Source organism: Lasioglossum baleicum, chromosome 8 (assembly GCF_051020765.1).
Source record: "Lasioglossum baleicum chromosome 8, iyLasBale1, whole genome shotgun sequence".
Taxonomy (NCBI): Eukaryota; Metazoa; Arthropoda; class Insecta; order Hymenoptera; family Halictidae; genus Lasioglossum; species Lasioglossum baleicum.
The window spans coordinates 9,535,674-9,553,624 of record NC_134936.1 but is presented as its reverse complement, the minus strand read 5'-3'; the positions used below and the strand labels follow the sequence as shown (position 1 = coordinate 9,553,624).

The 17,951-nt window shown below is 42.7% G+C and overlaps 1 protein-coding gene across 4 annotated transcripts in view; it reads left to right on the top strand.

Annotated features, from left to right (window-relative positions):
* Positions 1–17,951, top strand: part of LOC143211076 (uncharacterized) — a 269,477-nt gene that overhangs the window by 199,199 nt on the left and 52,327 nt on the right. Inside the window, exon 6 of one of the 4 annotated variants that reach the window (XM_076428494.1) lies at positions 17,314–17,375. The exons of the other annotated variants lie outside the window; for them this stretch is intronic. Within the exon in view, the coding sequence (XP_076284609.1) occupies positions 17,314–17,375 (62 nt within the window). The remainder of the gene's footprint in view (positions 1–17,313; positions 17,376–17,951) is intronic. 4 annotated transcript variants of the gene reach the window in all.

Genomic DNA, 17,951 nt, shown 5'->3' with positions numbered 1-17,951 from the left:
GCGTTTTATAGATTTCGGTAACTTATATGCATACTGAAAATTTCATCGAAATCGGTTTACATTGCAATGAGCTACATACGTTTAAAGATGAGAGCTTAAGGGTGGAAGTCGCAGATTTTCAGCCTTGCCAGGGCATTTCGCCCTTACGTGATCATCTTTAAACGTATGTAGCTCATTGCAATGCAGACCGATTTCGATGAAATTTTCAGTATGCATGTAGGCTACCGAAATCTATAAAACGCATTTTTTAAATTATCGTTACAGGCCCAGATAAATAAGTTGACAAAACATCATTTTTAAAAATTTTGTATAATTCCTACCAATTGCAATCGTATTCAATTTTTGTTTACTTATTCTCTAGCGAACTAGCCGATCTAACATCTTAAAAAAATTCAAGTCCTTTGGTCCAATTTCTACAAAGTTATGCGATTTTTAAGGGTGTCCACTTTAAATTGTCAGCGACTGTAAATCGACAGAGAAATTAAAACGGTCCCAGCACATCGACATATTATTTTCAATTTATTAATGTGTCTATGCATTCTTCAATATATCGACAACATCGACAACAACAACATAGAATTTTATGGTATTTATTACAACTAAGACGGAGATTATTATCGTAATGTATTTTAACTGTTTGAAAATAATCAATAAATTCGCGAAGGTCTAATTTGTAAGTCTATCAAAAATACGGAAAACCAGCTACACTGTTGAATAAACAATCGTGAAAATCGCCGGCAAGACGAAGGCAGGAAGCGTATCAATGATCTTAATAACCTCAAGACGCACGAGCCCGGTACATCTCAGATTACGATTTTCCGAGTGAACCGCAGAGGAAGTGTTCGCACGAGCCTAAAAGGAGCGTCCTTGGATAGACCAAAGTCCGGTCTCAATTTCGCGTAATTCGCAACCGTGGTTCTATCCACCAGAGACATCTGGGGTACTGGTCGGCGCGTGCAGCAACACAGGAGGCACACCTATATCCATTTTCCTCAAGTAGATTCCTCGTGTCTCGTTCCACACGTATCTCGTTATCATTTAAGGATGATTACAAAACGCGGCGAGGCTCGCGGGCCTCTTTCAGCGCGGGATGATTGCGCGATGATGAGGCCTGAAATCACGAAACGACGTGGTTGTTTTAAGGCTTCTTCTCTCTTCAATCTATCCCGACGATATTCCCTGTGACCTGTTCCACTCCGTATAAACTCTGTTCGAGTTACCGGGGCCTGATGAATGGCCGGTCTCGCGTCTTCTTCGTCTTTTCATCTTCGTCTACCCGCGAGGCTCGATCCTCCCTCGTCTCTTTCTCGGGTGACAGATCTGGGTTGCTTTGAGTTACGTCACTCCCCCCCCCTCCCCTCCCACTCCTCCTCACGTTTGTCTTCTTCATCTTCCTCTTAGTCGCCTTTGATCCTTTTCCTTCTAAACGCTTATGGCGGTACGAAGAAAGTTGTTAAGAGTGACGTGCAACGGGGGATAAATTGCTCGGTGAACCGAGATTCCTTAATGAAAAAAGTACACGTGCATGCTCTCGAGCCTTCACTTGCTCCTGTGTTGAAGCTCTTAGTTGAGTAGAAGTGGTAAATTGGTCGTGAAGAAGAGCTGCTTGTGCTAAATGAATTTTTTACTCGCTCCGTAAGAGTGTCCATGTTTTATTGTCAGCGGACTGCGCGTCTTTTTGCAGTTACAGACGTGGAAATTTACAATGTACGTGCGAGGAAACGTGTATACGACGATGCCGTTCGTGGACCAGTGATAACTTTTGTTCAAAACATTTTTTTCTCATTGGAAATGCTTCAAAAATTTCGAGCCACCCTGTATATCAATAAAAATCAGTGGTCCTTTCATTTGATTTTTATAAAAATAACCAAAACAAAATTAGGATTTCCATCAAATCAGTAGGCAATTACAATTACTGTTTACAGAAGCTTATTAATGTGATGTTCTACTATTCTAGAGATTTTGTCATTAAACATTGATTAAGACACGCAAGACATAATATAAAATGTCTTCCTCTAACTCCTGACATCAAGATTCCTCTACCGAGCGAAAAGGGCATCGAAATTATACCTCACTTAACGTTCAATCGCGGTTTTCGCATTCGCGTCAGAACTGTAAACACATAAAAGTCCGCGTCCAACATATCGCCAAACATTACCCAACATTGTCCGTCCGAAAACGGTTACGGAGACGATAAATCTGCATAAACGTCCGCAGTCTGTTTATCATTCCTGGGTTCGCCCCTCATCAAGAACCTCACGGAATTCGCGATCATGCCAGAGCGAGGCATTCGAAGACAAAGCATCGATTCCGCTTTTCCCCGTGCTCCGCCGACTCTGAACAGTCTCCTTTGGTTCCCTTGGTAGGAACGAGCAAAAAATGAGGCGCATTAAGGAAGAAAGGGGCACCAGAGTCTGTAGAAGAGAGGAGAGAGAGGGAGAGGGGGTAGAGAGGGCATCGGAGAGAGAGAGAGAGGAGAAGAGAGCTTTCTCGAGAGGGTCTCGTTTCCATCATCGTCTCGTTAAAACCCATCGATCCGCCGGTAGCATCCGAGGACCGTCCCCGTGACACGCTGGAAATGCGGTAAACGAACAGGCGCTGCCTTTAAAGGGCCTGGCGGTCTCCCTTTCCCCTTCTAGGTCCCCTTCTGGGCAACGTAGCTGCACGTCGCTCGTCTCTGTCGTATCGAAAGGTATTTCTCATGGGGCCCTGTCGTCGTCGTCGTCGTCGTTGGGGCCCCCTTTTGCTCTCCTCTGCGGCCGAGGCACGTTTCCGAGCCGGCTTTAAAGTCGGACGTCATAGACAGCTGGTATCTTTATCGAATCGATTCGGCTGACAAACTGGAGGATACCGCAAGACGAATAGCCGATCTGCATGAGGTATGGAGTCGTGTGCATTGCGATTAGTCAGGAGACTCGAAGTCCTCGTGCTCTAATGGGCATCGTTAGCCGTTCACGTAAAGGAGAGGAGCGTGTCGGTACGCGACCGAGCCAGCAGCGGTTCGCCTCCTCTAGCCTAACCTGGACAACCTGGGCGAACGCAACGACGCGACGGGAACGGTGGCTCTCTTCTTGATGAACGGGTCGAGGAGACACGTCCCCGATCGGACCTGGAACGCGTGTACGCTCGTGACGATCTACTTGTTCAGGGTGTCCCGGCTAATCGTCCCACGATCGTCATCTTCGAACCCTTTCCCAGAAGCCGGGAATATGGGAACAGGATGCTACTCGATCGCGCACTCTATACTAGTCCCACGGAGACCCTATCGTGCCGTTTGTGTCTGCTTCTGTGCTTTCTATTGTTATTTCTTTTCGTTGAGGCTTGAACTCTTTAGCCTTCTCTACAGTAATGCCTCGATAAATGAGGAAGACATGCGCATCATACTTCTGAAAAATTGATTCCCATTACCACAGGATCTTTGAAGGACCCAGAAACTTCCCCCAGAAAAACTTTCGTGTTCCTAATTATTTCTATATGAATTTTGCACCGAGATATTCGTGACATTGTTCTGGTTAAAACGAGCCCATACATGATCCAATTCGGAGCGTATATGCTCCTCCAATCCACGATTCAGTAGAACCTCGATTATCCGAACCGATGATATCTCAATTCACCACGATCTCCAAATACATAGAAATGTCACATTATAGTCTAATGTCCACATACTATATTCGACTGATCAGGTCGGACAATCGATTAAACAGATAAATATAATTAAAAGTGTATCGTGTTTGGGATCATTTTGAACAGAAAAGTGTCATGAATGTGTTGGTAAAAGTGTCACAAAAAAATCTGGTCACTATTCCTTTCTGTGTTTGATGCTAGTTCTAAATTCTTCGCATATCGAGACATTATTGTACCTCTGCTTCAGTATTCCACTATATCTGACATCGGCGAGTTTGCGACCGGACGCCGAACTGTGGGATCCAAGGAAAATGTTAGAAGTGATGTTTCCGTCCAGATCCATTCTCTCCCCAGCTTCTTCCCTTCCTCTCGCGATCGGTCTTCTCATTATACCCGGGGGGAGCAGAAGTGGGTCGTGGCACGGGCGCGGTAGCCAGTCACGGCGAAGGTGAGGCTAGGTGGGGTACACACGATCCCATTCCTTCCACGAGGGTAATGATAATTAATCCACCAGGGACCGCTCCTTTCAGCCGGACCCCGGTGTGGTCAACATCGGTGGCGGCCGAGGTCAGCCTCGAGAGAGTCTTCCTTCTCCTACCTATCCTCGTTCCTCCCGGCCAACAGCCAGGCTTCTCCCTCTGCTCGGCTCCTCTTTTTCTTTCCATTAACCAATTAATAACGTCACCTACTATGGCGTTACCGTTCCGGTTCTCCTCCCTGTGTTGACCCTGGCGAACGGTACCTGCACAGAGAGACTCCGGTTCGAAGAGCCCTGTGCCACCTGGATCGAGCTAGGCGATTATGTCCCTCGGGGACAAAGTCACTGGGTGTGCAATTTCATCGGGTTCATTTGGCCTGGTTATTTAATGAGAGAACGACGATGGTTTAGCGGACACTCCGGTGCCCCCTGAAGCGCAGCTCTGATGGAGAGAAGCCTGTTGGCTTCGGGGACGATGCTAACACGATGTCGATTTAGGCATTTGATCTATGACGTTCAAGCAGGGACAATAAACCATTGGTACACTCGCTTTCGAATGGTCTTTGTTCTACTCTTTTGTTAGAAGCTGGTCGAGTGTCTCTGTGTCTCTACTTCTTATGTGATGTATGAGGATTTTGACTGGCAGTGCCATTTTTGTAGATCATTCTGTGACGGATATAAGAGGGCTGAGTTTATTTCGTTGAATATAAGACTTCTCGTAGCGACGATGCCATTGATCCATTCTTTTGTTAGAAGCTGTTTGAAGTAAATGGGCTATTAATGTTAAAAAAATGTCCTCTCTCCTCGTGTAAGTATTAATGCAAATTCTGCAACATTAGCACGTATATTTCATTTATTTTAAGATGTCTTCATCTTGAACTGACAAATATTAAATCATCCACTAAAAGCACTGAACAGGAACCGACAGGAACGAAATTATAATAATAAATAGGAAAAGATATTTAATCTTGAACGATTGCTTTCACAGCCTTTGCCAGCCTCGCAGCAAGACAAATGCGTATAATAATAATGATAATGATGCCAATTTCCCGATCGGACAGATTGTCGGTATGTTCTAATCAAACGCTTTGCATACGCTCATTTATTCTTTAAGTCAACGAATTAATTTTCATTCCATTGTTAGTCCCCCTTCTCGGTTGGATAATACCTCACCTCGAGAATAACCTTAGCTTTATTAGATTAAATGATTCGAGTATCCACGAAGACTACTTCGCGGTGGAGATCTCTCCGATTAGTTGACTCGTTGAATGTAATCAAGATAGCCTTCTCTCGCTGCAGCAAACCAACATATTTCTTCTTGCTCCGACCAATTTTAGCATGTAAAATGGCTGTGAGATACGCATCTTGTCATTACGATAATAAGCCTTTTTTTTCACGCGCACGCGCAATTACTTTCTTCTTTTCATTAGCCGTAGTATCGTGCTGGGATCGGCTTTGACAGGTTCCAGACGATCAAACGTCTCTTCAACTCCTGTGACAATTATTTACCAATTAGAACCTCGTGTACTTATTCCTGTTCTTCTCTGTATGAATGGCTAGTTAAAATCTTTAGGAAATTTCACTTCGCGGGGAACCTACTCTCCTGAAAAGGAATATATTTTTATTATGTTGTCACGTTGAATTATGACTACTGTCTATCATCGTGTAATCTAATCCCAGCAAAATAAAATTATTTGAGACGTCTACGTCGAAACATGTTTGATTTATCGGGTGAATAATAATTATCTGTCCAGTAGGAAGGTATCTAAACTCGAAGATTACAGGCAATTCCCTGTAAATTCATAATAAACACCGATGATACTCTTATTAGTAATCTGTAACTTGTAATAACAATAATAAAACTGCAGATTAGTAATGTGCAGCTGTATGTCTGGATTTATTTATTATATGACGTCGAGCTGAAGAACATGCATAAGATTGCGCTCGCCAGATTGATCTGTTCTATTAGAGATTATTAGGGAACAATACGAATAAAACAAAAGGGATATAAAAGAGAATTGTGTCGGGACAGTGCGAATAAACCACGGCGATAATAAAATTCCGCGAGCAACAGATCGGAATTAACAATGCAACGGAAAGGTGAGGCAGAACCTATCAGCGTCCGCATCAAGCCAATAAATTTCATCGCGGGGAGATAAAAATTCCGCGACTCATTTTCGCCGAAGAATGTGCAATGCATAAAACTCCGGTGTCACATTCGCAAGAGAAACGAGCTCGCTAGCGTTGTCAGCTATTAAATCAGCCGTCGCGAGCGAATTTCAGGCGGCAACAAAGTAATCGAGTGGACCGGCCGACTCAATGCGCGTTCGATTACGGCGGAACGGCTTCATTAAATCCGTTCATCAGAATTAGCTGGCTGTTAAATCGCAATCGGCGGCGCTCGATATAAGTGCAAGCCGCAGTTTGTCGCGATCGCGCGCGGACCGCTCGCTTACTCGCTCGCGTTTATGCAACGAGCCCGGTGCAGGCCGGCCCGGTGCAATGCAGATGATGAAAGATAAAGCGGGCGAAAGAGCACGAAACGAACGTAATAATCTTGTTAAAATTCCCCGCGCTCTGAGGCAACGGTACACCGGGGTGAGACTCGAACAGCATCCATCGCTACGCATGCTGCGGAATTGTGCGTTTTCCTGGAAAACTGGCCAATTTCGATTTAAAAAATTTTTGATATTATAGTAAGTTTGTTGTGCATGTATCGGTGCGTCTAATGCAGTTTGAATTTTTCGAATATGTCGATTGGTTGCCGAGATATAATCCATAGAATTTCATGCTTCTTAAGGGAGTACAGTAGAGCCTCGTTCGTTGCACGGAACGGGATCGAAAAGCCGTGCAAAAATCGAGGTCATAGTGATTTACACGATCGATCTTCTACGATACATCGAACGGATTCTCTGTAATAAACGAGGTTACAACGAGCGAGGTTCCACTGTACATTTAGAGACTTCAATTTCAGACAATTTGTGATGGATCAAGTGTTTTAAAATTTCAATTATCTTTATTATTACATCATTCCCTCCAAACAGCAAATGATTCAATGAAAAATTCAAGTAATTTCCAGAACAAATGTTGTCCGTTTGTTAGACAAATGGTGGAAAGGAAACAGGAAGGGAATCGAGAAAGAAGCTAAAGTAAACCGCAAGGAATTTCGGTTAATTGCAACATCGGTCACTCGCTCACGTTCACGGCGTTAGGGGTTCAAAAGGTGAGAACGAGCGAATAAAAGTGTTGCGTCAGCCGTGCTGGCTGCAAAGATCCATTGTTTCCGTTTTGCGTTCGAGAAAAATTTCGCTCGCGGTTTATAATTGCCCCGTTCACTATCTGTGTACGTTTTATTGTTCCAAGTTTATCGAGCCAAGTTATTTCTTCATGGTTCAAGTGGTAAGGGGAACTTGTGCAACAGCCCAACTTCGTGACGCGAGAGCGATGAAAAATCTGGGTTTTTCGTTTTCGATAGTGTTATCGATTGATTGTTATTTGTTGGAAATTCTGTGTAGAACTTGCTCTATTATATTTGTAATATTTGTAAGGATACACTAATTTACTCTCAACAGTTTATTTAACTTTAAAAATTAACTTACAAGACATTCGTATTATAATTTTCTGAACAATTCCAAATTTGTTAGATAAAGGAGTCCTCTCTGAATCAAATAAACTTTCAAAGTTAATGTTAAACAGAAATTGATACACCTTTAAAATCGTATAGAATTGCAAATTCAATGACAGATTAATTAGATAAAATTTCTAAATTCCTCCTAACAAGGTAGTTGCAATTTAAATGTAAAACTAAGGAAAATTTTTAATTTAAAGGACTATGATGATGCCTTGAATAATTTCCGAAGATGCTACCAAAAAGCAAAGATTTCTAACGAACAGAGAATTACCATTTGTTTAACGAGCGTGTTTAAAGATAAAATACAGCTTCGAATTAGCATAAGCACGCGCAGTCTACTTACTGCACGTACATACAGGATCTGCTTACGGAAATACCGTACGTAAATCACAAATCCCGACAAAGCTTTCCTAACAGCTCGGCGCAGAAGTGAAACATAAAGCAAGAAGAACGGCTAATCGACGCGCACAATAAATCTCATTCATTACCTCCGCGAGGATTTACACGCACACAGAGCCGTGGAAAAAGAGTGGCTCGAGTGCAAGGGGTTAACAAATTGTTCGGTCGTCGCGTAATCTTTCCACCCCCTGTCCCTTTCCCGACGATGATTCTGTCGCAATCTAGAGATCACGCGAGCTAGCGATGGGACCAAGCTGTATCGACTATACCCAACCCAGACCAGTAAGGTTAATTATTAATTCTTTAGTAGAAATTTTAAGTAAAATTTTCAATAAACATGATTAAACCTATCGGTACAGGATACTTCTTCTTCAAACAAAATGTTCTATTTGCTCACTTATAATACAAAAACAAAGCTAAGACTACTGCATCAGTTGATTACTTCAATTGTACATTTTAATTTAAACCTGACTATTCCACAACAAAGAATAAAATTAAAAATACTTTGATCACGTCTTCTGCCAGTGCACAAAATTAGAATCATAAAGACAGGAACATCGTATAAAATCAGGGCCCTAACATCTGAGGACCACACAAGAGACGTAATAAATTTTCTCAAAGAGACTAATACTGTAAAATGTAACACGCCAGGCCTTCGCTAACGACCTCGCAGCCGGTGCGACATGAAACACATACAAACAACCGTAGTATGACATCAGGCCGTTAATTAACTCTATTAAACGGTCGGATCGCAACAGATGAAACGCATGTAACACGTCAAAGTAATCGATATCAAGTCACATCGAAGTTAGTCCCATCGCTAACACGGGCGTAAGCCGCGCGACAAGCGACGATGGGAGAAACGGCTGTTCTCCATGGTGCGCTGGTAGTACAGATCGTCATAAGCGACCGGCAGAGACGAAGAAGCAAACCCGTGGACCGAATAGACGCGTCGGCTCTCCACCTCCGAGTGTGCCGAAGATATATTACCTCCTCGATGTGTCGGCCCACGAGTGCTGCAGACTTTCCCCTGGGAGACGTAACCGGAGCCACTAGATGCTCTCCGTTTCATCTTCTTTGCTCCCCGGCATATCGTCACCTATATCTCCTTTGTATCTTTCCTCTATTGTGCCTCTGCCTACGGTGCACCGAAGACCACTGAACAAGGCTCAGCCATCTCAAACATCCGCTTGAAAGTCCCCATTTTTACGTCCTCTTCATCGGAACGGTTCAGCGGACTCTCGAGTGCTAACATTTGTAATCAGAGTTGCCAGTATGCGTCGCCAGAGGAAAATTCAAGATGCAATTGAAGCATGAGCTTGTTGGTCGCTATTTTTACGTTTTCAGGTCTCTACCTTAACTGTCCAAATTTTATCCTCACTGCTGGGGGTCGGGTATCGGTGAGACTCACACTAACAATGGAAGGACCCCAAGTGTCTGACTTCGATTTTGATAAGATTTTGTGAGACGATGGTATGTGGATCCCTAATGATGACTGCAAAATATTAGGTGTAGTTGCTCAATAGTTTTAAAGATATAAACAATTAAACTTTCATACATTCATCCATTAGCTGCGTAAGCAGGTTGTGTGAAAGTCAATTGTTTATATGATAGACTGCGGAAGTTTACGCACGACAAATATGCAAAATGCATATGACATTTATGCACGAAAAACATGCAAATATGCACGAAAAATATGCAAATATGCTCGAAACATATGCAAATTTTTCCGATATTAATTATATATTACATTAAGTGTTAGGTACACTATTGAGTATTAACAGACATTTCACAGTTATACTGGAGTATTTCGATTTATTTTCGGCAATAAATCGTGAAAATCTGCAATTTTTACCATCTTTAAACGTTTGTTGCTCATTGCAACGTCGAGAATTTTGACGAAATTTTCATAATATATTCAATTGACACAGATCTACAACGTATTTTTTAAATTTTCAATATAGGTCCACATAAAATAGTTAAAAAATCAACTTTTAGTATTTTTTCAACAATTCCTATCAATCGCAATTTTTGAGAAAATTTCTTTTCACATCCTTTAGTAAACTAATTGCTCTAGCTTCCCAAAAAAGTTCAAATCGTATAATACAATACTAAAAAAGTTGTCGTCTTCTTTAGAGGGGTCTTAAAAGCTGTTGTCCGCTACTGTATATTCCTATTGTTTCATTTAATGATAAACCTATATCGTAATATTTGCTTGATCACTATTTTTTCTGTGCATGGAAGTATTAATTGATTTTCAAGAGAAATATGCAAAACATATGCATTATGCAAAAAATGCAAAATAAAAAATATATTTTTGGAATCCTCTAATCGCAAAACATATTTCTGTTTAAGTCCCATTGCTTTATCAGATTCCTATATAAATATGCATTTGCATAAACATCCGCAGTGTATATCTTTAAAACTACATATTGAGTAACTACACCTAATATTTTGCAGACATCATAAGGGATCCATATACCATCGTCTCACAAAAGATTATTATCAAAATCGAAGTCGGACACTTGGGGTCCTTTCTTTGTATGGCAAGCGAAGCAAAAGATTGCAACTTTTCTATATTTTTTTTGTTATAAATCTTTCACCATCGTATTCGTTTCGTTTTTCTGATGAAAATGACACCACACACGATATAAATAAAAATTGACAAGGTGTCCAGTAGGGTGCCCCTTCCATTCTGGGGATTCAGATCCACATTTCTTCCAGGGTTCATCTACTCATCTTAAGATGCATTGACAAATACCTTGATATTTTCATGTAGAGCTCCACAATCCAATAAAACAATCAGTCCAGAGGAACGTGTTCCAAGCAGACCCGGCATCCCCCGCACTCCACACATTGCTATCACACACGAATTCCGTGTTACCGAACAATTCACCTTTGGGAACGGAGGTCGCTAGCGTTGCTCCAATAATTCGCGCGGCATGTTCGCCTCGGCATTATCTGGCTGATTCCTGGGAGTTCATAATTCCCGGTAGTTCGAGCGACAAACGCGGCATTCCTTGCCGTGAATCAAGCAAAACCATAAAAGAACACCGGCTCTCGCGGTGCCGCGAGTCACATTTCCGAGGCAATAACGCCGTGCTCCGGGAACGGTATAAATTTCCCATAAAATCGCTGGGGCAGGCTAATTGAAAAATCCCCCGATAGCGATGCATCATCCGACGCTTTCTAAATTACCCTCCGCTCCCCGGCTTTCCGAAGGTGTGTTACCCGAGCAATGACGCATTAACAGGCAGCAAAAGGAGACAGCTGCGCGATCACGAGTCTGCATGCGATCGGATCGGTCGCAGAACTCGCAGAGAGAAACAGAGACGATTGTATTGTGTATGTTTGTATTATTGTATGTGTGTGTGTGTGTACACGAGGCTAGGTTTATATGCCGGGAGACAAACAGCACACGTTTCTGGGCGGCCGGGAGCATCCTTCTTTTTCCCCTCGCGCGGCTTCTCCTCTTCTTTCGCGGCGCAACATGTGTTACGATTTCGACATGGCCGGGGGCCCGCCACGTTTCTACATCACGGCGTCGCCGTATTCGTCGTCGTTGTTCCACAAGATATATCCACGCAAACCGAGCCCGGGCCGCCGTCACGATTACCTTATTGTGTTCATACTAATGGGCTCGAAACAGCATTACCTTGTTCGCCGTGCGGCTATAGGATCGAGTATAGGCTGCCTCAAAATCCCCGGACACCCGCCATTACATTAGCTTCTTACACAAATACAAACAATTGTTTGATGTATGCTAGTACATGTACAGCATTTTTAAACAATTGAATTCCATGAATTAGGAATTAAATTATTTCCACATTGTGCACTAAATAACGAGCTTGAAGATTTTTCCTATCCTAAAGATTGAACACCTAAATGTTGAAGATTGCTCTCAAATAATCTTTGAAATAAAATAAATGTTGAAAAGGAGTGTTTCCTTACGAGTGCATGCACATTTGCAACTTAGTTCTTGCGGTGTCACAGACGTAACTACGACAGATTGTATCTTATTCTAAGCTCTTCGGAAAAAGTCCCATATATCTAATCCTCGTAACATGACCAATTATAATCTCTCGTCTCCCACAGTATAAAACTTGCAAGACAGTTGCGCGTAGAGATTATGCTCGATTGTGGGCTGAGAACAAGTTTCCGTTTCTTCTTCTCAAACACCTACTCGTTGTCAGGCTAGTGTAGGTATACTAGCGTGTCGGATTAGCAACTTGTTAGTCTCGACTTGCTTCGATGTTAGAGTAACGTGTAGCTGACCGGAACAGTAGCTACCTGTCTTACAATTGTTTCTTTGTGATTGAAACGCAACTGAGTGGTCACTGTCTACTTTGCAGCAGAGTGACTCGGTGTACATAATGATAATCCACGTCAAGATTCATTTGGACCACGTGAGATGATGAGGACTTATTCAGATGGCAATCATGCGAACCCATTGTCTTCTGTACGATAAAAATATAAGGATTTCTCTCTGAACTCTTTATATTAACACATTGATCGTTGCATCACAGAGTCAGAGTAATTCAAGCCCCTCGAGGGGGATGCTTCTAGCAATCTCTTTTTCTCTTGCTCGTGCCGCATACGACTTAAACGCTGAGAGGCTTAATGAAGATCCTCGACAGCTGACTAGAAAGATCCAAGAATTCGGATACACCCAGTATTAGCGATCGCGGCGCGAGTTCTCCAGGCAGACTCGCGGTGTTTCGATCTTTCCCTGGGATAAGTAGATACATCCTAGCCGGGCAGACAGAGCGGCAGATAATATCAGTTTTGTTGGTGGGTATAAAAGGCAGGAAGGAAGAATTCGTCTGGTTCTCAGGCTCGGTTAGGTTAAACTGTGCAAAACGATCCTAGACGTTCCTTCCGGGCACGAAACTCGGCCGAGAAGATCTCGGCACTCTCTCCCTCCGAGGAGGATGATCCTCTTCGGTGTTCTTATCTATAGGGGCCAGCCAACGCGTCGTCTTGGGCCACTTCCAAAAATAAATCACGCAACGTCGATCGTTAGGGGGCCCTTGTCTGTCCAGGACCGGGGGCTATCGAGGAGGGAGTTAGAGGGGAGTTAGTATGAAAAAAGGGGGGCACAACGTAGCTCCGAGGAATTATGCGGGGAAACGTGTGCGCCGGCAGGATGGCTGGTAGTTACCCAACCCACAGAATACTTAGGAATACTCGCGAGAATCCAAAACTCGTTTAGAGTACCTGCGGCTCGGTAACGTCGACCGGTTGGTCCTGCGGAAGCTTTTAAATCAGGCGAGGGCGGCTTTCGATGGATGGGCCCAGGCAAGGTAGTAGTTTGCTGGGTGTTCTTGTTTGGACTGGTCCTTCGAAGGGCTGTACTGCGCACTGGAGATCCTCCTTAACCTCCGAGAAGGTGTACCACATTGTGTTCGTTCCTCTTTAGTTAGAAACACGGTAGAACCTCGATCATCCCCGTCTCGGATATCTGACTTCTTCATTGTCTGAACACGTTCCACTTGTAAATAGTTCCACGTTCCACATAAAAATTGTTTTTCGTTATGAATAGTGTTCATAATGAACAATATAAAGTATATAATCACCCTAAAACATTCAGAAATTATTGTGGCAATGTCTATTGTCATCTTCACCGTTAGAAACATTAAGAAGTGTTGCATTGCTCTGCTATGCTGTTCCAATATTTTTATAACTTTCACATTGAGGGTTCCCTATTTTTTATATGTTTTCATATTCGCTCCAACAATTTGTTCGACAACTTCGATCGAATGTTTTCTGTCAGAGTAGGTATACTAGTCGGAAGAATATAAATCTGTGGAAAGAATGTTTTTGTTGTTGAGAAAAACATTGAACAATTAGAGGTTTCAGGACAGATTTATGATGCCCGTCCACGCGAATGGCGCCGATTATCCTGAATAGTCGTACGCCTAGTTATCATGTTCTCTCGCGGCCCGCAATCCATTCAGTAGCCTGTAAATTTGTTTGAAACTATCAATTAGATACATCCCACAGTCCGGCCCACGCTCCGGATCACAATATGTAATCAGAATATTACACCTCCGTACGTAGGACTAAATTATCCACTATCCAGCTAGATAAATGCGGGCACAGCAACCTGATAAATCTTCTGCAACAGATTCCACTGTCCGTAGCACGCGATAGGACCACACCTACGTGGATTTCATTATTTCGCTTCGTGCAGGTCCGCGCGACAACGCCGCTATTTAATAGATCAAAGATTCCATTAAGTCTCGGCAAAACGGCCAACGAAGAAATCATTTCTTTCTGATGTTTATAGCATATTCATGACTTCATTTGCGGGGCTTAATTGAATACCGCTAGATTACGGTCGCGGTAACGAGGGGGGGACATGAATTACACAGGACGTCCACGGTGTCATAAATGAATGTCTAATGAAAAGTAGAATGCCAACGAGAAAAAAGCTGTAAGGGTTTGATTTATATGAACGCTGAAATATGTTTTCTTCTAAATAACTCGCGACATTTTGTAATTATTTAAATTATGCGCGCAGCGGGTATCGCGTTGCTAGAATGCTGAAAAAATTAATTGGAGCTAATCAATTTCGACATCGACACATTACAACTCTGTGGAGATTGAAGACAGAAAGTACGGCATAATCTTCGGTGAGTGGAATGACGTTTAATGAATCATGTAAAAACTAAAGAAATTAAAGATACGTTCTTCGTGGAAGCTATAAATTGGAAAATTGTGTTATTTTTCAGTTTATAAGTGTGCACTTCAAAAAGCATTCATGTACAATCTAATGTACACGCGTTAACCTCAAACCGAGTTAAAATTAGTGTTGCAGAATGACCTAAACCGTTCTAAAACTGATACATTTCTAAAATAAGACAATGGAAACACCGAAAGCTGCAGTCAGTTATTGGTACGCAGAATCTCAAGCTATAATATTTCGAGACGGGAAACATGTGACTTATGGCGTCCTGCCAAACACGCACACACATAACCCCCATTCAGCGCAATCATTTCAACTTTATTATCCTCGACGTTTTCGTGCCGCATGGCAGACAAGATTATTGCAATTTTGTCGCGCAGTGATCTGGATCGGAGATTGTGGTTACATTTTGCTTAAAACTCAACTTTCTCATACCGGTATCTACTTTGACCTTCTGTCATCTTAGAAAATTGAGACATTAAAGGAATTAAGTAAAAATATGAAGACATGACGATGTTGGGCACATTTATTGCTACAGATTCGGCCGTTGTAGTTGCCTCGAGTAGAACGACCAAGAAGATTATAGACCTGTATAGTCGTATATTGTCAGATAAAGCGCAATTTAAATTTTTGTAAGACATTCAATGGTTCCTCCGCACGTTTACTACCAGATCTTCAGTCATATTTGACGATCACGATTTCGCTATTTATTTAATGACGATCGAATTAATTTTATACACTTTGCTACATCATTCTAACTCACAAGAGCGCTCAAAATTTTCTGATTAAAATGTGAGTGCAAACCACATAATTCAGAGCATATTTGCTTATTAGTTCGGATGATCGAGGCTCCATTATATCGTGGATCAAACAAGTAAATATGATCTAAATTGTGTCGTATATCAATCAGAAAAGTGTCACGAGCACGTTGATAAAAGTCTTGTAAATAAATAATTGGAAACAAGAATGTTTTATCCGCGAACTAGCATTACCTCGCCGTGTTAAAGCGAAGAGTCAAAGAACAAGAAAAATGCAATTTAAAAAATTGTTTAGAGATCAAGCACAGCTTGAAACCGATGGAATAAATTGACTTACACCGTTTGTGCATTAAACGGCTCGTTTAGGAAGGATGTCTTACAGAATCGACCCTGTTGCAACAGAGTGTCCTCAAAATACGGTGCAGAAACACAGAGTTGCAATTCTCGCGCCGTGTCCCCGGAAAATTGCGTTGCAAGAGGCTGGACTGTACAAATCACGAAAGAAGATGGCGCACGGTGTTCGGCGGCCGATGGAAACGGTAATCCCGGTCTGGAAACGCATCGGCCGGTGATTTTTGCGCGGAACTGTACGATAAGAGCATGTCCGACAGAACGTTCGGTCGGATGCTGCCGGCGGGGACAATTACGCAGATGTGTGGCTGGCAGAGGAGGACGCGTGAGCGTGTCGTGCAACTCGGGGGATCGTTCGCGTTGCCCTCACGCGTGCGCTCCGGTGCGCACACCTACACGATCACGGAACCCCATGCTCCCGTCCAGAATTAGCATGCACCGCGGCGGATATTTTGCACAAGTGTGTCCGAACGTCTACGTACACACGTTACGCTTAGGTGTGCGTGGACTGTTGAGTATAGGTGGACGACAGCCCCCTTCCTACGTGAGCACACGTGTGCTCGTCCCGCACGAACGTGGAACGAGGAAGACGGCAAGAGAAAGAGAGAAAAGTGATTACAGAGCTCGAGCCTCCGGTTGCCCCCGGCGCGTGCGTCCACCTCTGCGAGCATCCTCCTCCTGTAAAATCCTGCCAGTTTCACCTTTCCTGGAACACCGCCCCGGGCCGTTTCGAGAGATCTCTTCGGAGTCGAAGCCCCGACGCGCCGGGGAATGTTACCCGGCCCCGACGAAGACGTTAGGAGGAGGAGGATCATGCTCTCGACAAGGAAGAATAGAACGACGGTAAATCGGTGTGTACCAGGTGGCTCCAAGGATCGAGGATCCTTGAAAAAGGTGGTTATTACCGGAAAGCTGGATTTCAAGAACCGATTCGATCCCCACGTTCCTAAGGCCACGTAATGCTTCATCGGATTCGAATCGATCCCCTCAGCCCTTCGTGAAATCGACTTTTAGCTTTTCAGTCGACTCGTTTGTTCAATGGGCTACTCGTGTGCAATGTATACATGCAACTTGTCTAACAAATTTTGTGAATTTTACATTTTTCGCCCTTGTCAAGATGTCAGCACTGAACCCAGAAAGCATTAAAAGTGGCTGAAATGTTTTTATTACAGTATGTACCTAAACAAAGAAAATCAATCATTGTGAATACGTATAAATACTTGGAAACAGCGTTTCAAATAATATTTACATTCATTTAAAATGTAAAATGGAGTACGACAGGATTTTATTTATGCAAGAGCTCCGTTGCCATTTCTCGATCGAAGCAATCCCAACAAGGTGAAGCACGAACTTCACTAACCTTGTCTTCTCATTTTTGTTCCAGGTGAGTCACAAATCAGTGAGATCCACACTTATCGCTGCGGATTATAAATTATCGCCAGCCATGTAAGTACGAAATTCAGACAGCGGATTCATTAAAACTGACTTCAGAAGACAAGTTACCATATACGAAAAATCAGATTTTAACTTTGCTCGCGTGTCCGAATAACTCTAGACGGTTGCGATAATCACCTGCGCGTGATTATGAAATACAAGATGTGCTCTGATGTACAGTGCTACCAAAAAAGGCAGCTTCAGCTGGTAATGATATTGACATATCTGAACCACCGGAATTTTGATATCAAGATTTCGTGTATGATTCTGCGCGGACGTAAATTAACAAGTTGCTGCCCTTTGATACATCATTCGTGCTGGCTGACATTTTTATTTTGCAGCATTTCAATTTGATTGTTGAAGATAATTATAACGAAGTATATCAAAAATATTTTACCTTACACATGTTACTCTAAAAATATGTTTTTTGCAACAATTATTTGACTGGTTAGAAATTCTACCATTATTTTATACATATGTAGGCATTTAATTATATAAAAATTAATTGTTCCAATAAATCGAATACTCCAAGTCACAATTGATTAAGATGCAAGAAGAAGTTCCGTAATAAATTGCTTCGATTTCGTG